Genomic DNA, 23438 nt, shown 5'->3' on the forward strand with positions numbered 1-23438 from the left:
TTTTAGCTCGGATGAATCTGGATTGTACCCCTATCCCCTCCTCCTTTCTTGCCTTTTGTTTATATTGTACCGATGCTGTAATTGACAAGTTGACTCAAAAGGTCTAATACAATTCTACAAGTTAAAAAAAAAAAAATTGTGGGCGCACAGACTGCTGCCGTTGGATACAGGATAGTCACGTGTCACTAGAAGAAAACTGAATTGGAAGAACACAGGTTCTCAAACTCGGTCCTCAGGACCCCAAACAGTGCATGTTTTCCAGGTCTCCTCACAGAATTACAAGTTAAATAATTATCTCCACCTGTGGATCTTTTAAAATGTGTCCGTGAGTAATGACTACATCTGTACACCTGCTGGGTGACCTGGAAAACGTGACCTGTGTGGGGTCCTGAGGGCAGAGTTTGAGAACCACTGGTTTAGAACAAACAATAACAGCACAATACAATGTAACTAATACTATGCAGATCATAAAACCAAAAGGAAATATACTAATAAAATACTAGTTCAACATACGCAGTCCATAGAAAAGGCAATGGTTAATTGAAAGATGAATAAAAGCTTTCAAGCAGCTATGTGCAGTCCCATGAGGGTGTTGAGAAATCCCCAGGCGAATGGTAGAATACCTGTGATTAGGACCTTCGTGAAGCAAGAAAAGTTCTTTGAGGATATACCAATATTCCAATGATCCAGCGGTGAAAAAAGAGTAGTCACAGCCACATAAGTATATACATCAAAGCTCAGTGGAACATGAGCCTAAGCGTGTCCCTGTACCAGACAGCTTCATCAGAGGCTCACAGCTTTTATTCATCTGGCAACTCCCCATTCCCTTTTCTATGGAAAAGGAGCCCAGTGACTCTTTTGAACGTTAATGGATTGGGGCTCACAGTACACCGCATGAAGCCAACGGCAGCATATAAATTAAAGGGATATTACCAGGCATGACAAGGGGGAATCGCAAATTAGCAAGGTGATCCTTTGCACAGTTGTATAGTTCTCCTGGAATCTATGAGGATTGCATCTATTTTATCATCAACTGCTTAATACGCTCACCACTGCTCCCCAGCTTCAATATGGGACACAGCAATTCACAAAGATTCCAGGAGACCTATACAACTGTGCACATGATCACCTTGTTATTTGGGACTCCCCCTTGTCAAACCTTCAATTCATATGCTGAAGTTTGCTTCATGCAGTGTACTATCACTACCATGGTAGATAGAGAGGAGAGGAGTTTTTGAAGAGGCGTCTGTGAGAAGAGGGAGCTCTGGCGAGCAGCCTAAAACAGGGAACGTGCCAAAGGTTGGGGGAGGAGGTAACCGGGCTAATACTCCTCCCCCAAGGCTGGCCCCATGGACTAGCTGCAGTTATTCCCACGTCCACATTACAAATATTGTTCCTGGTGGTTCAGTGGGAGAGTGGAGATAACCAGGCACTATTGAGCCAACCCATCCGGTGACTTCACCCGCCGGAGGTGAACAGCCCCTGAGTGCAGGGAGCCTCTCTCCTGCTGTGGCTGGGTCCCTGCTGTGTGTCAGAGGACACAGAAATAGCTGTATAACTGCAGCAGAAAAACGTTTTCAGCTACTTGGGCATCAAAGAAAAAACTGATTGCAGTAGGCAGGGGGTGGGTATAGGGGAGGAGCAGTGCCTGCTGCTACAAACATTACTCTTTACTGCCCAGACCCCTTCAGCTCTACCTATACTCACAGTTCCAGTCTCCCCAATGAATGATAGAGAAAGTAGGATTAGGACACTTGTCCATATAGATGTAAAGAAATGGCTCCATACACAGGGAATATAACTCCAGACGTTTTTGTTTCCAGTAATGGTGCATACACACGGTCAGATTTTTCCTTCAGATATGAACGATAACGATTTAAAAATCGTTCAGTCGTTCATATCTGAAGGAAAATCTGATATATCTGACATGCCTGAACGATGGACGATCAACGATGCGCGTTCCCGTTTGTCAGATAACGATATCTGACATCTGATGGGTTTGCAGTCAGACTTGGACGATTCCATTCATTTTAATGCAGGCAAAAATCGTTCAATCGTTCAAATCGTTCAAAACTTTGGTAAAATCGTTCAGTCGTTCATCTGACAAATCTGACAAGTCTGACAAATCTGACCGTGTGTACGCTCCATAACACATTAAGTGTGAGCCACTTAAAAAAAAAAAAAAAAAAACGACATCTTGTAAATGCTCAAAGGGATCAGACATTAAGGTATCCAGGACACCGGTGAGATCCCAAGGTGCCACAAATGGCTTGATACAAAGGATCAATTCTCTTTAATAATTGGGTGACAAAGAAAATCACTAAATGCAGACATCTAAACCTTCACTGTAATCAGAGCAAAACCCCTGCAGAAGTCATCCTCAATAAAAACAATAATATGCTGAACACTGGAAAAGTATGATAATCCAGTTAGGGATGATACTATTGCAAATACTATAGTAAACATTGGAAGAGTTTTGCTTCCTAGCTTGACAAAGAACATCAAATCACCCTTCCCTTGCAGCTCAACAATCATTGAACAATCAATTTTCACACCATCAAAGAATGGCCATCTGGACGTGGTACATGGCGCAGAAGCTCTAAACGAAGTGGAAGAGGCCAAGGTTGTTCCAAGGAGTGCGATAGTGTGCGTCATCAATCCGCATGGTTTTCTTAATGTGTTTGAGGAGGATATAAACTCTGTCAGGGTTAAAGGATCTTCCTTTAATTCCTCTGCTAAATGCCCATTTAGGTTAAACAAGAGAACCCAAGGACTCCCCAAGCAGAAGTACCAATACATACATCATTCAGCTCCACATTCTGATCTGACTTTGACCCCAAATGGTATATAAATCCTCCGTAGTGTCATTATGGAGGACTGATAATCCTCCATAGTCTAATCAAAGACATTATTCAGCAAACTGTTCAGGAGTGGTTGCTTTGGGTTGAGGAATACAGATCACAAAGAAAGCCACCCCAATTCTCAGGCAAAGGCTTGTCACATGCTTCAAATATACTATGATTGATAATGAGACCTGCTGCTTTTCTCTACATGGCCCTGAGTATTGAGATGAAAGATATCCTTAACGATCCGCGGGAGAGCGCATCGTTAACGATGTCTTGCATACACACAGAACGATATTGAATGGTATGAACGATAACGATTTAGTTATCATTCACTTTATCGGCCAGTGTGTATGCGGCTTAACTTCCGAAGGAGTTTCTCTTTCTGGACTTTACTCAGCCAACTAGAAAGTTTTAACCCATTCATGTAGGGCAGCAACGGAATAGAAAATTGGCGAATTTATGCAAATTCTCACTTCAAAAATTCTAGATGACATGATTTGCCAGGTGTAACATCAGGGAAAGCTACTGAGAAAAAGTGCATAAGAGATAACTGGTGTCTTTTGTTGCTGTGGATTTCCATATAAGCATCTTATAAGACTGGAAATGGCTTACAGTGAGTTACAAAGTGAAATATACATCTTACCTGCTCGTATAGAAAACGCTGCTTGTCTCGCTCCTTTGTTAGCACTTTAACATTGGACTGGATCTCCACCATGTGTTTTTCAAATCTATCTAACATAATCTGGAGATCATCCCTTTCCCTGGTGATACGTCGAATATCCGAACTGTACTCCACGCTCTACAGAAAAACAGAACAACATTCAAGAATAGAGCAAGCAATCAAAAAAGGAAAAAAAAACAATATATAATTGTATATTTAAAAAATTAGGCTTGCCAATGGGTCAGTACTATAGCAAACTTATTTTCTTTTAGAAAATGTTACTTTCTGCAATTTTGCTAGTCAGTACCACAATACAACTCCCTATGTAGGATAAGAACTGGAAACAGATTAGTGCAACACATTACCTTTTCGGCAAAGCTTTAGATGCTGACTTTAAGAGGACCAATTATCACCTCCAAAATTTCTCAGACAAGAACAAGGACTGTAATATATTAACCCTAATCAGACATGCTATAGGGTTAAGTATTAACACTCCAGTTAATATTCACTTCCAGAATACACAGTCTTTGGACATATAGTGGGAAATGTACTATCGTGCCACTATAGCTCTTCCTGCTTTGAGGCGAAGGAGAAGCATTAACACCGAGATGTATTTTTTTTTTTAACGGAATTTATTTTGAATTTTACATAAATAAGGTACAACAGTATATGCATGAATAAGAGAAATATTTAGCCTATTACAGAGGCAGAAATATAGGATAATAACGTATCCAAAGTACACATATAGCAATAAACCAATCTGAAAACAGATGAAACTGAAAAGATAAAAACATTGCTATATATCATAGCACATTTTCAAAATACCTTGCAAATAATAGTACAAAATACACAAGAGAACAAGTAAGAAACAGAAAAACATGTAAAAGAGAGAAGGGAGAAATGGAGAGAAAGAAAAGTAAGAAAAAGGAGGAAGAATAAGATGGGGAACAGGGTAAGTGAGAAAGAGGCTGAATCCGGGTCTACGTTGTATATTGGAAAAACTTAAATAGAAGTCGTCATAGTAAAATGGAGAGAAAATAAACAAATAACTAATATAAATCAATTATGAACGTTAGAGTAGGAGGTTCGAAAAGCCTGAGGGCAGGGTCCCATGTGGCGTGGTGTTGTTGTAGAGGAACCAGTCACACCAAATCATGAGGAACCTAGGAGAGGTATTGTGGATATAAGCTGATATCTTCTCCATGGCCGCCACGTGCCAGATTTTATTTATGAGCTGTTGGGGAGGGGGAGGGTCAATATCCTTCCAGTGTCTAGCAATTAGACATCGGGCAGCATTTAAAATGTGTGAAGAGAGCTTATCGGCATGATTATTTAGGCCCTCAAGTGGATCGCCAAGGAGGAAAGACCAGGGAGACTTAATCAGTGGTATTTTAAAAATTTCCGAGAGGAGGCTGGTAACCCCATCCCAGAATTGGACTATTTTAGGGCATGACCACCACGTGTATGAAAGTACCTATCTCGCCACAACCTCTCCAACATTGATCAGAGGCCAAATGATACATTTTGTGCAAACGGGCAGGTACCAGGTACCATCTATAATACACCTTGTAGGCATTTTCCTTAATTAAGAAAGAGACAGAAGACTTGGACACCCTCTCCCACACCACAGACCATGTATTCTCATCTGGTGAACTCCCTAAATCTTTTTCCCATTGAAGTTCATTATTTGGCGTATCTGGGAGTTTAACAGAAAGCAAAGAGTTATAAACAACAGATATGATACCTTTCATGAGGGGGTTATGGAGACACAAAGACTCAAATTACGTTAAAGATCTATCAATTGAATTAGGAGGGAGGGAATTGATAAAATGTCGGACTTGAATATAGGTAAAAGTGTTGATAGAAGATATGTTGAATTTATTCTGTAAGGAACCCAGAGAGGCGCACCCACCCGAGTCGAGGATATCAGATACCACCCTAATCCCACCTTTAATCCATGGAGAGAAGCGGGCGAGATTAAAACCCGGGGAAAACGACGGATTAAACCATATAGGGGTAACAGGGGATGGGTAGGAAGTAATATTATAGTGAGATGTACAGTGATCCCAAATGGAGCATGTAAATGAAATAACCGGATGTAAGCGAACAGATTGAGGTCTGTCAGGTGCAGCCAAACCTACGATAGCGGACATAAAAGGGATATTGCACGAGTTAGCTTCGACTTCTAGCCACCTAGGTACCTGGGAGGGAGCAAACCAAGCTTTCTACTTCAGGGTCCATAGGGGGTCCACAGGGTTGACCTTGGGGTATAGGTTGGGAACCAAATCCGGGCACCACGCAGTTAAAGCTTTTAGCTCCCAGGATGCACTTGGGTCCACTCTCCCTATAACCCCACCCCCCAGCCAGAGGCACCTCAGTTTAAGCTGGTGCCCGGCCGGAGTCGGGTCACCGTTACTGCAGGGGGGCTGCTTAGCAGCCCCTAAGCTTAAAAGAGTTTTATTTTATTATTTTTTACTACTCTTCAGAGCGGCAGCATCAGACTGTCCAATGGACGTCTGAGCTGCCGCTCCTACACCCCGCCGGCGCTGCGACGCCAGTACAGATCTGGGGATCGCAGCGGGACCCCAGAGTCTGTACTAGCCGGGCTCTGGAGGAATCCCTGGGCTGCTGCCGGATCGACGGGGACAGGTAAGTCGCGTGGTCACCGCTTGCGGTGATCCACGTGTGAATATGCAGCCTTATGCCTCCGGTCTCTGGGGACAGACCGGAGGCGCTAGCGGTGGCGGCGGGCTCCCCCTCCATGGAGGCATACCCCGCGTGTCCACTAGCCCACCAGGGATTATAGCGGCAGCGGGAGCCGGCATCCCGGGGGGTTAATTGCTAGCCAGGGGAGGAAGCCTTCCCTGTCTAGCGGATCCTCCCCTCAGCTCAGCGCGCCTTTCAATACTACAGTCTGGTGTCGCTGAGCTGCTTCCTCCGCGGGCCACGCTTCTTCTGAGGTCTCCAGCGGCCATTTTCTCTCTGTGGTGCTGCAGAACTCCTAGGATGTCAGTGAGCCCAGTCCCCCTGCGTACCTGGCCATTTGGGTGAGTGTACACAGCGCTATAGCCTTCCCAGACACTGAATCTGGGCAGTTGAATGTAGCGACATTGTGCAGTATATTATATGTCATGCTTATGTATGTATATATATTTTTCTGCATTGTATGTGACTTTTGCTAGTGCTGACTGTCTGCTTTTTCTCTCACCTGTCAGTGTATATCTATCCCTTTTCTTTATCTGCCCTAATACAGGTGTACCTGGGGTGGTTCTGAGACCTCACATATATATATTTGTTAATATCTGTGAGGTTTGTCACATACTGTTACGTGCTGCACGTTGCCATATTTTAGATGGAACTGTGAGTTGCATACGCTGATAATGGGTCCCTGCAGCTAATCTTAGCGTCAGTCAGGACCGGTATGGCGCTGCTTAATATTTCCGTCAAGATAGTCAGATATATCTGACCAGGAGATTGCACACGATACTGCACCCATTATTGCGATCCTGCAAGTCATAGCCTGCAGGAATTAGTGCGGAGGATTTTAACTCAGAAAGGTTTATGTATGCGGCACCATCTGGTGCGGGGCCCCTTGCACGACCCCCTTAAAGGGCGGTTTGTTTCTCAGGATCCTCTCCTTTGAGGATCGCCGGGCGGGCCCCATTGTCGTCACTCGCTTGGAGTTACTTCACCATACTGCCCTTTTGAACTCGGGGTATCTCGCAATTTCTTGCAATTTACCCCTGTGCAACAGACTGTCGCTCCCCGCCGGGGTTTTTCACAGTACATGAATTACCTCTGATACCACATCGGTCTGTCATTCCCCTTGCAGGGATTACCACAACGGCCACCCTGGTGGATGTTGTTTTATAGAAATACTAATTGGCGTGATATATGCCCTGTGGTTACTGACCAGTGGCTCTGCCGTGAACTGGATGGTATATTCGGCTCTTTCCCTCTCACATGGGGGGAGCCGATTTCAAGTATTATTATCCCTGCTTTGGGGCTGGTAGCCAGGTTCATTCTGGATATAGAGCATGTCGATCCTGCACCTGTATCATACATCTCCCGTTTTCTGCCCAGCGGGTGGATCTCATAGCGGGAGTCTGGCTGTCGCCAGATACGAGGAGTCACAAAGGCCTCCTGTTTCCCATTCCCTGAGGGTCCTCACAAGTAATGGAAATCCCCTTCTGGGATGGATTTGTATGTTAATCATCGGGTTACAGGCATTAATACGCCTCCCATCCCGGCCTGGACGGATTTTACGGATCCGTAGGTGGTAACTTTGCCTGAAATCAATGTACTCGTTTTCAGGGCCTGTTGCCTGTCCTACCATGGCCATCGCATGGTGATGCTTTTGTGACGTTTTTCCCCTCCAACACGTCCTGAGGTTCAAATATCTTTTGCCGCTCACATAAAATATGCAGTGGTCATATGTGGGATTACCTCATGGGATGCCGGTCTTCTAACTTTCAGGGTTGCGGCGGCGTCTGTATCCGCCGCAGTACCCTATGGCTGCGTTATGGGAAAGCAGAGGTGCACACTCCTTCCATGGGGAAGATCTTGTTTGGTCCTGACCTTGACAAGATCGTTGCATCATTGGCAGTATCACTAATGGGGAGATACTGTCTTTAGCTACTCCCACTACATTCGGACTAACTCTGTTAAGTCTTTTTGTCCTCAGGGTCAGCCTAAAGGCCTGTTTTTTCCTAGGCTGTCGGCCTCCATGGGGGCCACCATATCCAGTACCGAGCAGTCCTGGACTTCCGGACGACCCTGTTTCTACACCTGAGGATATACCCTCAGCCTGACGGGACAGGTCTACATCTGGGGAATTTCCAGAGTCAGGTACTGATTCTCAACGGCCTCTCATTGCTCAGGCAGCCTCCTCACAGGCATTGTTACACGGGCCCTTCTTCAGACCTGATCAGGGCCTTACAATCCCAGAAAGCTATACAGTCTTTGTGGTAAGCAGAGCTATTTCGGCCAACCTCACTATCTCAGTGAGGGACTGGTTGTTCTACTTTCTTTCTGGGGCGGTGACCGACTGGTCCTCATTTGCCTATACTCTGTCTCAAATCCCTGAATCAGATTCCAACGGTGCCTGGACTCAGGTGGAATCGTCCATGCTCCATCATCCGACGTTTGGAACCTGGGGATTTTAGGGTATATCTGAGTATTCAGGATACGTACCTACGGGTACGTACAGAGCCATCTCATCAGCAGGGGTTCAGGTTTGCTGTGCCACAGCAACACTTGTAAGTTTCGGGCTCTGCCTTTTGGGACTGTCCTCAACTCCACCGGGGTTTACCAGCCTTATGGATTTTCTGACAGTTCACCTGTTCAGGGTATCCGAATGCTCCTTTCTCTGGACGGTCTCCTGCTTTTAGCAGGATCACCAAGGTACTTTACCGCCAGGTCAGGATAACCGTGGCTTCTTCTCGGCACAGATAATTAGTCAACGGAGAAAAAGTCCTCCCTACATCCCTCACAGGGTTTTCTTCATCTGGGAGCACTGCTGGATTCTCAGACTCTGAGAATTTTTCTGGCGTAAGACAAGATTTCCACTCTTCAACTTGGAGTGTGCGGATATCTACGCATTCGACATATGTCATTACTCTTTGTGATGCGCGGTCTACCAGAGTGTCTACCTTTTGGTAGGGTGGAATGTGCTCAGTTCCATTCCAGACCTTGCCATAATTGACTCCCCTCCAGATGGATCGAGTTTTTCCCATCGGATCGATGTTCGAACGATGATACTTTCTCCAGAGGCGAGTTGGTCTCTGTCCGGGTGGCTATGGCCATCTCGTCCAGGGTGTTCTTTGCTACAGACAGTGTCTGGTCCGCATTCGTTTCGGGGCAGTTGGACGTCTGTCGTTTCTGTCCTGCCACTTAACTTGTTGATACTTTAGGCTGTCTTGAACCTTCACTCTGGCCTAACCCATATGTCACGGTAAACCTGAATAGGTTCAGTCCGACAGTGTCACAACAGTGACTTCCATCTAGGCAACACTGGTAGTTGGGTGGCAATGTCAGGTATGTCATCCATTCTGGCATAGTCCAAGGGTCTTCTCCTGGCCAACTCTGCAGTGTTTATTCCCGGAGCTCTCCATTGGGAAGCGGGCTTCCTCAGCTGTTGCGACGTGCATCCCGGGGACTAGTCTCTTCTCCAAGAGAGGTTTCAACTCCTGGTGAGCAGAGGGGGCCTCCCTGAGGGGATTGATCCTCATGGCCTTCTGACTTGATCACACATTACAGTCCAGCTCCAGGAGTACTGAAGCTACCTTCAGTGACTCTTTGTCAGTGAAGTGGTCCTTCCACTTTGTGTACCTGTGTCCTCCGGTCTCCCTTCTTCCTCGAGGTCTTCGGAAGTTTAATTCGAGACGGAGAGGCTTTCCTTCTGGGGGCTCCAGTTCGTCCCAGACATCACTGGTACTGAGATTTTCGGAGTCTCCTCATCGATACTCCGTTCCTACTGCTTCACTATCTGGACCTGTTGTCTCAGGGTCCTTGTTTTTCCCTGGACCTGGATCGTTTGTCTTTGACTGCGCCCCTACTGTGGTCCTAGGGCTTCCCTGGCTCTGTCTTCATTGAGATGTTTAGAGCAGATAGGCCAGACTTTGCTGGGATCTGCCACGGACTGTGGCATACATAATTCTTATGGTATCGTACCTGTCGATACGATCCTCCGGTGTCCAGGATTTTCAGATATTCTGGCATTCCTTCCGGCTGGCTTGGGTTTCACCCTTGGCCTGGCCTTCCTGACAGTGCGGATCTCTACACTGTCGGTATGGTTAAGATATGGAATTGCTCCGCTCTGGTATCCAGTTCATCCTTTGGAGTGTTTTCTGGATTATGCCTCCACTTGTCCTCCCTAGGGACTCCTGGGGAGTTAGTAGTGGTTCTTTGTTCCGTCCGGGGACAGTCAATGGAACTGCTGGTTGTGATAGCCATTACATGGTCTATTGTTTAAGCTCTCTCTCTCTCAGGGTGTTTAAATCAACCAGGAGAGTGTCTGAATTGGGAGCGTTCTCATGTGGCTCCCTCTTCTGGAGGGCATCATGTCAGGGTGCGAATTGCTCTCGCCCTGTATTTCTTCTTAGAGTGGTTTTTAGGTTCCATATTATTCTGGAACTTATGGTACGGCCATTCAGTCCCCAGTCTTCTCGGCTGGTGTGGCCTCATTGACTGTGGTCCGGCCTCTTTGGCTTTATATGATCCGTTCAAGTTCCTTATGGTAATCGGACTCCTTATTGGTGGTCTGCGGTTTCTGGTTTTCACAGGAAACGATGGCCGGCCTATAATGAAATGTTGGCTGGATGGCCTCGTATGTCTTCCTCAGGGGCCTACCCATAGGTAGGCATTTCTGTCGTTGAGGCTTGTTTTTTCTCGGGTCATGTAACCCTCGTGGGCGGCTCGTTGTGGCGCCTCGGCTGTTTTGCCTTACTAGGTGTCCACGTGGTCTTCTGTCCAAACCTTTTTTTTTAAGGTTCTAGGCATTGGTTTCCTTTGCCTCTCAGGATGCTTCCTTTTTGGCGACGGATTCTCCTCTCAGCACAGGAGCGTCCCCACCCTTGGTTGAACTGCTTTGGGACATCCCCAAGGTCAACCCTGTGGACCCCCTATGGACCCTGAAGTAGAAAACAAGAGATATGGTAAGAACTTACCTTTGTTATCTCTGTTTCTACGAAGTCCATAGGGTCCACAGGGCGCCCGCCCTGACGCACCTGGCTTCATATGGGCTGTGTTACTGGTCACCGGTTTCCCGTCTCCTTTTCTGTGAGTATGGTTCTAGAGTGTTCCAGTTTTCTCTCTCTTTTTCTCTCCTCCTCCGGCCTTTGGCTACTTACAAACTGAGGTGCCTCTGGCTGGGGGGTGGGGTTATAGGGAGAGTGGACCCAAGTGCATCCTGGGAGCTAAAAGCTTTAACTGCGTGGTGCCCGGATTTGGTTCCCAACCTATACCCCAAGGTCAACCCTGTGGACCCTATGGACTTCGTAGAAACAGAGATAACAAAGGTAAGTTCTTACCATATCTCTTGTTATTGCCTGGCTTAAATGGGTAGCGTAATAATAGAGACTAACATCAGGAAACCCGTTGCCCCCATTGGTAGTGGGGCAACAAAGAGTGAGAAAACTAATACGGGGAGGCTTGGATTTCCATACAAATTGAACAAACCACCTGTGTAATTGTACTAAAGTCGATTTGGGAACAGCAACAGAGAGGGTCTGAAAGAGGTAGAGTAGTCTAGGTACGAGGTTCATCTTAACTGCCACTATTCTACCTAACCAGGAAATAATTAGATCTCGCCATCGGAGGAGATCTAGTTTAATTGTTTTGAGCAAAGGGGGAAAGTTTGCAGAAAATAAGGTGTCATATCTGCTTGTAATATATACTCCTAGATATTTAATTTTAAAGGGGCGCCAGGCAAAGTTATAATTGTGACGCAGGAGATCCAGGGCCGTAGGTGATATATTAAGCGCAAGAGATTCCGTTTTAGAAAGGTTAATCTTGCAGCCCGAAAGAGATCCGTATTCAGACAAAACTTGAAAGAGTTTCGGAAGAGACGTATGGGGAGAAGTTAAAGTTAAAAGAACGTCATCGGCAAAAAGGGACACTTTATATTCTGCCTTTCCTAGTAAGGTACCTCTAATATTTGAATTAAGGCGAATTTGAGCTGCAAGAGGTTCAATAACCAAAGCAAAGATCAGGGGTGACAAAGGGCACCCCTGTCTAGTGCCATTGGTTATGGGGAAGGGGGACGAGAGAAGGCCGTTCACGGAGACCCTAGCTGAAGGGGTAGTATATAGGGCCTGGATGCCCTGGAGAAAATTACCACCTAAGCCAAAGGCCCTTAGTGTTTGGATCATAAAGGGCCAACAAATCCGGTCAAAGGCCTTCTCAGCGTCTAGGGAAAGCACCAGGGCTAGGGTACGAGTAGAATTAATGGAGTGAATGAGGCTAATAACCCGTCTAGTATTGTCCCTGGCCTGTCTCCCCGGTATAAAGTCAACGTGATCGTTATGAACTAAGCTGGGCAATACAGAGTTCAGGCGGTTTGCAAGCATCTTAGCATAAATCTTAGCGTCAGTGTTCAACAGCGAGATAGGTCTATAATGGGCACAGCTGGAGTGATCTTTTCCCTCTTTGGGAATGACAAAAATCCTAGCTTCCAGTGCCTCTTTGGAGAAAGAGCCTCCCGACATCACACCATTGAACACCTTAGCAAGATAGGGGGACAGTAAGGAGTTCAAGGATTTATAATATGTGGCCTTAAAGCCGTCTGGGCCAGGAGCCTTATTGGCCTTAAGGTTCTTTATCACTTCTGAGATCTCCTGCGCCTCAATTTCAACACTTATGGATTCAAGGGCCGAGGAAGATAGTTTAGGTAAATTACAGCTGGTTAAAAAATTTTGTAGAGAGTCCTCAGTAGGGAGGGGACTATTCAAAGAAGATGAGAGATTATACAGCTTGTTATAAAATTTACGAAACTCTTCAGTGATACGTAAGGGATCTTTAATAGGGTCGCCAGCGCGAGAGTTAATCAACAAAACATTGTTCTGTGAGAGTTTAGATCGCAATCTAGACGCCAGTATTCTATCGGCTTTGTCTCCTTTTTCATAAAATGTTTGGTTAAGCCATTTAAGAGAAGTCTCAGCTTTTGCCGTAAGAAGGAGGCCCAACTCTCCTCTGGCAGCCACAAGTTTATGATAATCATCCGCTGCGCCTGAGGCTTTATGAGTTCTATCTAATTGGGCAATGAGGTCCATGAGTTCAAGAAGCCTCTTAGTCCTAGTCTTCCTGGCAAAAGCTGCTGACTTAATCAGGGATCCCGGTATCACGGCCTTATGGGCATCCCAGAGAAGCTGTGGAGATACAGTAGGACTGAGTTAAGAGAGAAATACTCTGTAATCTCAGAGGTCAGCTGTGATCGTAGGGCCGGATTTACAAGGAGCCTATCATTAAGGCGCCAAACATAAGAGCTATTACGAGGGACAGGAGATTCAATATCTACTATGAGTGGGGAGTGGTCTGACCAGGTGCTGGGGTGAAAACTGACATCTAATATTAATTGTGCAGGGTCAATACCAAGAAAAATCATGTCTAGTCTTGTGTGGACGACATGGACAGGTGAGTAAAAGGTATAGTCCTTAGCAGTAGGCTCTTTTACGCGCCATGCATCAAATAGGAGGTGTTGAGAAAGGAATTGTTGTAAGGCTTCCGAATTAGCACGGATAGCGCTAACAGATGAGCGTGGGGGAGGTTTAGATCTATCAAGGCGAGAATCTAGGGTAGTGTTAAAATCACCTGCCACGACCACTCTACCTCCTCTATGTTGGGACAACAACGAACTGAGTGCGAAAAAAACATGGTTGGGCAGAGTTGGGGGCGTACACATTATCAAACGTAAAAAGAATACCATCTAATTCCCCAATCAAAAGAAGATAGCGCCCCTCTGGGTCCCTAATGACTGAGGAGGGAACAAAGGTGACACGACGAGAGAATAGTATAGAAACACCCTTCTTTTTACGTGTAGGGTCACATGCATGATAAGTGGAGGGGAAGTATTTAGATTTAAGTTCTGAGTGATGAGTACCAGCAAAATGGGTCTCCTGTAAAAATATAATATTGCCTTGAAGTTGGCGGAGAGTGTGAAATAGAGTGGATCGCCGCTGCGGGCTATTTAGACTTCTAACATTAAATGTTATAAATTTGGTAGTCATGGAGGGTTATAGAGAGTGACGAGCGAAAAAGTGGTCAAAAGTGAATAGGCGAGTAATAAACCAAAAGGCCCGGATTTCAGCCTCAGGAAAACAAAAAAGAGAAAAGAGAGAAGAGAGAAAAAGGAGGAAAAAAGAGGGTAAAGAACGGGGAAGGCCCCGTCCTTGTGGTCGGACCCATGGAAGAAGTTGGCTAAGAAGCCTAGAGCGTCCGAGGCCGGTCATTATGACCGCACGGGGGTGAGTAGTCAAAGATGCCAAGGGGGAGCGCAATGTTAGAGGGATACAATAGAGGAGAAGACAAGCTCCAGGTGTGAACTAGTAGTAAAAACAATACAAGAAAACATCGTGGTGACAAGAAGTTACTTAAAAGGAGGAGGAGAAGAGGGGGCATGTATGTAGGTTAAGGAAAGAAGGAAGGCAATGCAACCTCCATAGAAAGGATGGTGAAAAAAGGTCATTTACCATGTTAAGTAAACATAGAGTGTGTTAAGGTATAGCATAAAATACAGTAAAATAGAATTTAGCATACCACAGTGTTAACAACAAGGTATATAAAGCAACTAGCATAAAAACTATACATTGCCCTAGCGTCTATATTAATAATTTAATTAATACGAGATAAGACGTTGGGCGGACCAGGTCAGGAAAATAGTCAACACCAAAGATGGGAGGACAAATTGGTGACCTATGGAGTTAGAAAAAGTAAGGAAATGGAAACATTGTTACAAAGCATTACACAGTGTAAGGTAACCAAATATCAATTTGAAACTAAAATCAGTATCAGCAAGAGCAAACAATTGAACAGTAGAAAAAGAAGTCCAATAAAGGGACCTAGTTCCCACAAAGGGAAAAATATTAGTGACAAAAAGGGGGAACAGTAGGTAAATCAGGTTATTGCAGCAGGATGAGGACTAGCACCAACTGTGCGCCAGACGTTCTTCGGAGCTCGTTGAGGGAGGGACCTCACACTAGTTTCCGGAGGACCAGCGGCCTTTGAGGGTGAGGGTCTCGTGCCATCCTTGGGAGAGCTATTCGTGGCAGGAAATGGAAGATGCAATTGCGAAAGCAGTTGTAAAGCCTCATCTGGGGACCTTGCTGAAAGGAGCTTGCCATCTGCTCGAATCTGTAAACTAAAGGGGAAGCCCCAGCGATAGCGGATGTCATGATCCCGTAGTATCTTGGTGGTCTCATTTCACGTCTCTTAGCCAGGGTAAGAGGGGAGAGGTCTTGGAAGATCAAAAGGTTGGCACCCTCAAAGGCAATGTCGGGAGAACGCCTCGCCTGGGAGTAGACCTGGTCTTTCGCCTTAAAGTAGTGGAACCTAAGTATTACGTCTCTTGGCGAGCCCGAAACTTGAGAGCGAGGTCGAAAGGCCCGGTGGGCTCGGTCGAGGAGAAGCATATCATCCGGAATGGAAGGGGCAAGAGAGCGGAAGAGACGTAAAAGATAATCCTCAAGATGAGTAGACTCCACAGACTCAGGAATATTACGAATCCGGATATTATTTCTACGTCACCTGTTATCAAGGTCTTCTTGTTTGTCAGCAATCAACACAAGATCCCGAGTTAGTTGGATGTTGTCCTGTTCAGACATCTGTTGAAAACTGATGATCTCTTCTTGTTTCCTCTCGAGAGCATCTACACGGGAACCTAGGTCAGTGACCTCTGCCTGGAGGCCGGAGAGAGCTTTGTGGACCTCATCGTGAATAGCTTGACGGAAGCCTCGCATCTCAACTAGGATAGCAGCGATATCTGCTTCGGTAGATGGGGCTGCCGAGTCTTCCACTTCTGAATTCACCTAAGAGACATCGCCTAGTGACAGAGTAGAGGGCGGTTTCTGAGAGTCATTTGCTTGGGCTGCTTTAAAGTAGGATACAAGGCTTGAGAACCTGATTTCTTGTGCTTACCAGGCATGATGGCGAATGAGGTCAGAGAGTAAATATGTATGTATATTAAAGCGTAGGAGGATGTGTTGTAACTTCTTAACGAGGCACACCTGGAACTTGATTGGTATGAGTTAACCCATTGTAAGTGAAAACTACATATATCTAGTACTGTAGCAACAAAGTCACTAGATCAAATAGTATAATGTGCGGCCGCACCTTATAGGCCCCGCAGTTGTAGCATATGGAAATTTGATCCCACTAATATCCACAGCAATATTTGCAGAACTGTAAGTGTGCAGTGGGGATGTAGTTATATTTGGCCACCAGATGGAGCTCCAGCACTGGCAGAGGGGGAACAGTCATGCAGCAAGTTAGGATGCTTGTAATTCAAGGGGAACCAGTATGAGGGAGATTACCTCAGGTATTTGCTGGTATAGCTGAGGCTGCTGTGTCAGCGGGAGGCAGCGGATCTGCAGGAAGAGGATGCGGTCATGTGCCGGCTGCGGGACCCGCTGCGGGGTAAGTGTTGGTGCGGCCACAGTACGCGGCAGCGTCTGGACACTGGACGAGTAGTGAGAGGCAGCGGAGGAGGACACGCGCCGGGTCGGAGATGCTGCAGCAGGATCCCCGGCAGCGTCTGAGGTATCAGCCGCGAGCAGGGGAATCAATCCTCGCAGGAGTGGTAAGCCGCGCCGGTCAGGGCCAGGCAGTGAGGGAGATGGCGGTGGAGGCCTCCCAGGAGAGGTCTCAGTCAGGGGAACCACAGCGCTGGCGTCAGCAGGGCACACGGAGCTCCCCAAACAGGCTCAACCAGTCGGCCACGCCGTCAGCAGGGCACCAGGTAGCGACTGGATAATATATGCCCAGATAGCAAGCAAGTAAAGCCCACAGATGGAGAAGTCAATGTGGAGCACAGGGAAAAGCGTCCACCATCTTAGGCCTCTAAGCCACGCCCCAACACAGAGATGTATTAACATCTCTGGAGCCACAGTAGGAGGCAATCGGTTTAAGACCCACAGCACTTCAGCCTAATGCTGGTGCGCTGTCTCTTTTCTCCTAGCCAGAACACCGCAAGATCTTGTGTGCAGCCTGAGACCCCTGGATATGCCGCCCAGCCAACGTAGCTATGTACATTTACCGGCAAGAATCTTGTCAGTAATTTGAAAAATATGCTAAAGCCATGTACACACTAGACGATATGAGGATCGCATGACATTTCTTCAACATCGGCCAGTGTGTACCGGCTATGTTGCAGACGATGAGTGCTACCGCGTGTAGTCAGCGACATACGACGGCCAATATGGTCAGTGTGCATTTGGCAGCAAGGCCCCCACCATCACTCCCGGCATCGGCAAGTGTGTATCTAGATCGTGCTAGGTACACACAGTTTAGTGTGTACCCAGCATAAGAAACAAAGGGGCAGATTCAATTCAGCGTGCTGTGAATATCTCCGGGAAGTTGGTCCTGGAGCTAGTCAATTTAGTGCGCTGTTAAGCCGACTAAAGGATTTCTTCTTGCACCCTCCTTAGTGCCAGCCACGAGGCTGTTTTCCGGCTCAGCATGGTGCCAACAGCAGTCAGAGAATGCCAGTTACCGCAACTAACCAACCAGGTTTCCAGATAACGTAGAGAAAAATCACTTTTCTCTACGTTATCTGCTTTCATACATACCAAAGTTTGTTGTACAGATGTGTCCTTACAAATATTTGCTGCAGTCGTGCTAAAAAGCCCCCTCTGAATCTGTATACAAAGAGATACAATTTAGCAACTGCAGCTTTTTTCATTCCAAGTTTAGTTGTGCTTCAAAGACAGAATCAGGGGCACACAGATATAGAAGTGTCACATATCAAATTAATCAGCACAGTCTGCTGGTGCATCCTAGCTGCATCGCACTGCGACTTAGACACATTTTCGGCAAAAAAAGATGACATATGTTAGCAGAGTTCAATGGGACCTGGTGGCGCACACACTTGGCAAGTTGCGCTGAGTGGAATATTGAGGCTAGATGTATTTGGACACATCTGTGAGTGTCAACTAGAGCAGGTTATGGCATAAATCTTAATACTGTATGTGGTGGTCTTAGATTTAGCAGCGTACCTTGCTGCAGAGTCGGTTAAAGCACCATTTCAGATACTATAATGTTTCCTAAACTTCAGATTTTTTTTCATTGCTAATGTGTGTAATTTTCTGAAGTATGGAACCATATTTTAGGATATCTCACACTAACGGCTTGAAAATAATCTATAAAAATTTGTTTTTTGTAGACCCCTAAAAGCTTAACACTAAAAATGATGAAATTGAAACTAAGGGCCGTATTCAATTAGCCACGAAACGGACGTTTTCGCCAAAAAACTGCAAAATTTTTGGCAAAAAAATTTGCGCGGTTGTTTTTCACCGAAGTATGCAACTTTTTTTTTTTTTTTAAAGGAAAACGGACAATTTCACCAATGGCGAAATAAACAGTTTTCGTCGCAAATTGAATATGGCCCTAAATGTCATTTAATAACATTACAAATTCATAAATACATCACAAACCTAGAGTCACTAAGGTTTAAAGCTGGATATATTGGAGATGATTCTGAGTTGGTAGCAAAGCAAAAACAGCAAGTAACCTGGAGGAAACCATATTGCAATACAAGGTGTACAAATACATTTCTTTTTTTTGCAGATGTGGTAAATACTGGCTGCTTTTGCATGTAGCTCTCAAATCCTGGACAACTTTTTTACATTGCAATTTAAATACGTTTGGACACGTTCCTCCCAAATCTAAATCTCTCTGCACAATTTAAATCTAACCCAACTGCAGTTGAACATGTTTTTACCAAGGTGCAAAGGGATTTGCTGTTTTTGCTTTGCTGCCTACTTTGAATTAGACCCATGAGTATAGAAGAGAGCTTCACATCATCATTTTCCTGCATTAGTGTGAAAGAAGACTTGCGCCACTACTTTGTATAAAGTGCACTACTGGGGACATTGCATAAGGGGCACTACTACAGTGGCATTGCAAGAGGGGCACTATTACTGGGGGCATTAAGGTGCATATGGAATGGAATGTTCCCAGAGTGATGAGAAACAAGGTGTCAAGTTGACATGCCCACTTTGATGTGAGCAGATGGGGGAAGGGGGCTCCATTTTCCATCTTGTCCTGGGCTCCAAATACCCTAGTGACGCCACTGCCTCAGACACATCAAAACTCTGACATGTTAACATGCAGAAGATGAAGAAAAAGGTTCCCTGACCATAGTCTGTCCCACCTTATAGACTTGCACCAACATGAATCTCTCTTATTCAATAGTTTCCGTCAGATAGATTTCTAAGCATTGGCGTGGACAAATAAGAAGTAAAATTACACAAATACTGGTGAAGTTAAATATTTACTAGTTACAGCTCACAAACACAAAGGATATAAGCTACAAATATTTTTAATAACCATGCAATTTTATTTAGGAATACTAGATGGCTACCAATCACTTGTGCCAGTTTAAAAACATATAGTAAAGAGCATAAATGGGTAGTAAAATAAAGCAACATATAAATCGCTTTTAGCATTCTGGTAGAAGTACACTAATAAAAGTCAAAACATTTTAATTGTATTTTTTTGGTTTAAATAAGCAGTTATCTATTTATCTGTCTTGGAGAAGGGAATTTATACCAATATAACAAGCCCAAATACCTTATCTGAGGAACTGTGCATTTTGCTGGTGTCCTGTCTGGATCGATTTTGAAAGCTGGATTTTAGATTAACTGTCCGCTCCAGTTTCTCCATCTCTGTTCTATAATGATCCCTTTCTTCCTCCAGGGATTTTACAAAAGAGTCCAGTCGAGAAGGTGAGCGATCAGTGCGCAAAATGCCATATTGTGTCCTCATTCTCTCCACTTCCAACACCAGCTCTCTTTCTGAAGATGGTAAGGAGCAGATTAGTGTTACTAAACTACCGAAAACTAGCCATATATTTAGTTACACGTATACCCTTTCTGTTCACCTTTTAACCCGCTCCACTAAGAGGGACCCCACTTTTATCTATACAAAACTTTTGGATCTTTTAAATCGCATCTAAATCACTTCTCAAAATGCAAAATCAATAGACGACCAAATCAGTAGTGTTTGGATGTGGAAAGTTTTTCTATTCCTCTAGCTTTTATCATGATGCTTATAATAAGGAGACAAAATGCAGCTGCATCAGTGTTGGATTTAAACATGGCAGAAACAGGCCATTTTGCGGTATTTGGGCAAAGCTCTATTTTAGATTTGGACTGATAGGACGCAGGAGCAATAAGGATACTTTTTTGAAAAAGTGTTGGGATTACAATCATATTTGTCTTTTTAATTTGAACTAGCAAATCCAACAACTTGCCTGAAATGGATTCAATTCTGAACTGAATTTGCTTCGGGAGAATTGCTTGATTTGAAAGTTAAATTAAAAAAAAAAAACAACCCAATACGCTTATAGTCAAGAACAGCAGGCAAACACGATTCATAGTAAATTTGAGATTGAGAGCAAAACGTTCCGACAATATCATACATTTTGGATCTGAAGTAAAAACACGATTCTTAGAAATTCTCCCCTTACAAAACATTAAAGATATGCACAAAAGAATGACCTGTCACCATCTGTTTTTCAAGTTTATTTGAAAACCTCTGTTTTTCATTCTCTACATGGCTCAAGAGGGATTCCAACTTGCGGCCTTCATCTTTTCTAGTTTCTAGTTCATCAGCCAGCTTGTTCTTCTCAAATTCACATGTACTTAGGTCCTGAGGAAAAAAAAAAAACATGTTAATTGCATTGTTAGTGGACTTTTAAGCTAAATTGTTTGCATTTAAAAATAAATAAAAGAACGGACCAAAACATTCCCATATATTATTTGAGATGAGAAGTTAAATAAAAAAACAAAACAAACAAGAAATAACACAATCCCCCAAACACTCCATCTCTGCTATAAATATATTTCATGTACTAGAGTGCCAAATACAGAATATTCTGTAGGTAAATGTGCAGTTGTACAAGAGTGTGACATAGAGGTCAGTGAAGATTGTTAGAAAATGGCAGTTATTCCCCGCTACAATGCAACAATAATTGAGGCTATAAAAAAAACCTAAATGCATCTTGGGTGGGGCTGGGGAAGTGGGTGATATTATTTGTGTTTTTCTGTCATTTATAGTTACAAAAAAGCCTATGCAGACAGACATAAAATGTTGCATAATATGAGGAAGTTACTTACAACTTTATACTGAGATATGGTGCATTCAAGTTTGTGGACTTCCAGGTGTAGCCTTTTTATTTCACTCTGAAACACAGATATGGTTTTGGTTAGAAAAGCTTAGAAATCAAGTCTTATAGCCATGCAGTAATCTGTTCATGACTAGGGTATTGTGCACCTTCATGACCTGAGTCAATTTTAAATACACAATATTGGACCCTTATAATATTCTCTTAAACTACAGCTTGTACAAAATAAATTGTAGGGTGCATTGCAGATGTAGCTTAGTGAGTGTTTGTTACAATTTTGGCAAAATTTGGGCGTGGTCTGGTCAGGCACATAATAGGATGCGGGTTTGTGAGATATACATCAGGAAAACAAGCTTAAACCTTCAACTATTTGTGAGATTTCCTTCCACTGTGGGGTTTTGGTCTTGTGGAGTCTCATCGGTTTTCCGGACTGCTGTGTTGGAGGGTCTAGGCCTGCTCATCCTCTGGACACCCAGGCCCTTTGATGTACACCATTACTGCCTTGGGTGCCATTCTGTGGTATTCGGTCCCTTACGTTCCTCGCTTTACCAGCTGCTCAGGAGGAGTAATACTTACCAGTCTGCTGTTGTGGGATTCTCCACCCGCCAGTACAGTCTTCTACTTTTATGTCGGGAGTTAGTGTTAGGTTTTCGGTGCTGCCCGACTGTGGCATGCCTGCTTGTGAAACTTATAGTTTTATTACAGGATAAAGATTTCTCAGGCTTTTGGCTCTCCATCTTGCGAGCTGGACACTACTCAACAACTCCTGTACACCACTGTCTTGTCAGAAAAATGGGTAACCAATTGCACAGCAGAGGTGCACTCCGGTTTGGACAATTTGCTTCAACGTAATTCAGCGGGTGTTCCTGTCCTTCTTTCCCTCCTGGACGATGGCATATCCGCAATAATTTATTGCTTTGGGCGGGACGTTCTCGCTAATCTACTATACACCCACCGAGGGTGGCGGCTGACTTCTCGCATGGCACCTTTTGGTACTGCCATGATGGTTGATATAAGCGACTGTGAAGTGGTCTGACTGTACCTTCACTGATTTGTGCTGAATTAAGGGCCATACTTGGCAAAGCACGCAGTAAACTTCCTGAAGTTCCAGACAGTTTATCGGTAGAGTTGCTTCCTCATCTGACCAATGCCACTAGAATGTCTGGCATCCAGTCACAGCATCCCTAACGCGGAGACTTGCATCCATGTTGAGAAGAACCAAATTCTGGATTGGAAAGAGACGCTTGCCCAGGTGGGAGAACTCGAGACACCACAAGAGAGAGTGCTGCACTTCCCAAGACAGAACAGTTGTCTGAGACTTGAGATGGAGGGGAAAGCCGACCACTGCTTCAAGAGTTCCAGTAGCATGGCCTCAAATGGAACGGAGCATATTCCACCATATCAAAGGTGGAGAACAGCTTGTCCGTGAGAAGTAAAACCCTCTGAGCTTTGGAGTACAGAAGAGCACCTAGATGGAGTATTTCCCGAAACGAAGCAAGGCTGCACTTGCACCAATATGTCAGCCAGCCGTGGGTTTGCAGCAAGGTGACGGTGAAGTCCAGATGCTCTTTAAGAATGTCCAGAGACTGGGCCAGTAGAAGATCATCCAAGTATGGCAGAATTCGGATCCCTCCGCAGCGAAGGTTGGGCGTCTGTCATCACTGTCAAGATATATGTGAAGACATGAGGTGCCAAAAAGCACAAACACACAAAACTGGGAGTGATCCATCTGTACCGCAAACTGAAGAAGCCATTGATTATCCTGCCGAATGGGAATATGTAAGTAGGCATCCTGAATATCCAAGGAGGCCATGAAATCACCTGGTTTCATGATCTGGGAACCCTGAGGAACAGGTTGAGAGTCTTCAGGTCAAGGATGGGAAGAAAGGAATATGGTTTCTGAATGAGAAACAGGTTGGAATAAAACACTGTTCCTCTCTGGGGAGGGAAAAACAAGAGATATGGTAAGAACTTACCTTTGTTATCTCTGTTTCTACGAAGTCCATAGGGTCCACAGGGTTGACCTTGGGGTATAGGTTGGGAACCAAATCCGGGCACCACGCAGTTAAAGCTTTTAGCTCCCAGGATGCACTGG

The 23438-nt window shown here is 44.9% G+C and overlaps 1 protein-coding gene across 2 annotated transcripts in view; it reads right to left on the reverse strand.

Moving 5' to 3' along the window:
- The window catches only part of CEP135 (centrosomal protein 135), a 141622-nt gene that overhangs the window by 64525 nt on the left and 53659 nt on the right, over positions 1–23438 (reverse strand). For both annotated transcript variants that reach the window (XM_088478723.1, XM_088478724.1), the window contains exons 9-12: positions 21336–21401; positions 20718–20868; positions 19789–20012; positions 3490–3645 (exon numbers count right to left, since the gene is read on the reverse strand). In XM_088478723.1, coding sequence (XP_088334849.1) covers positions 3490–3645; positions 19789–20012; positions 20718–20868; positions 21336–21401 — 597 coding nt within the window. The remainder of the gene's footprint in view (positions 1–3489; positions 3646–19788; positions 20013–20717; positions 20869–21335; positions 21402–23438) is intronic.

Source organism: Taudactylus pleione, unplaced genomic scaffold, assembly GCF_031769625.1.
Source record: "Taudactylus pleione unplaced genomic scaffold, aTauple2 ptg000218l, whole genome shotgun sequence".
NCBI lineage: Eukaryota > Metazoa > Chordata > Amphibia > Anura > Myobatrachidae > Taudactylus > Taudactylus pleione.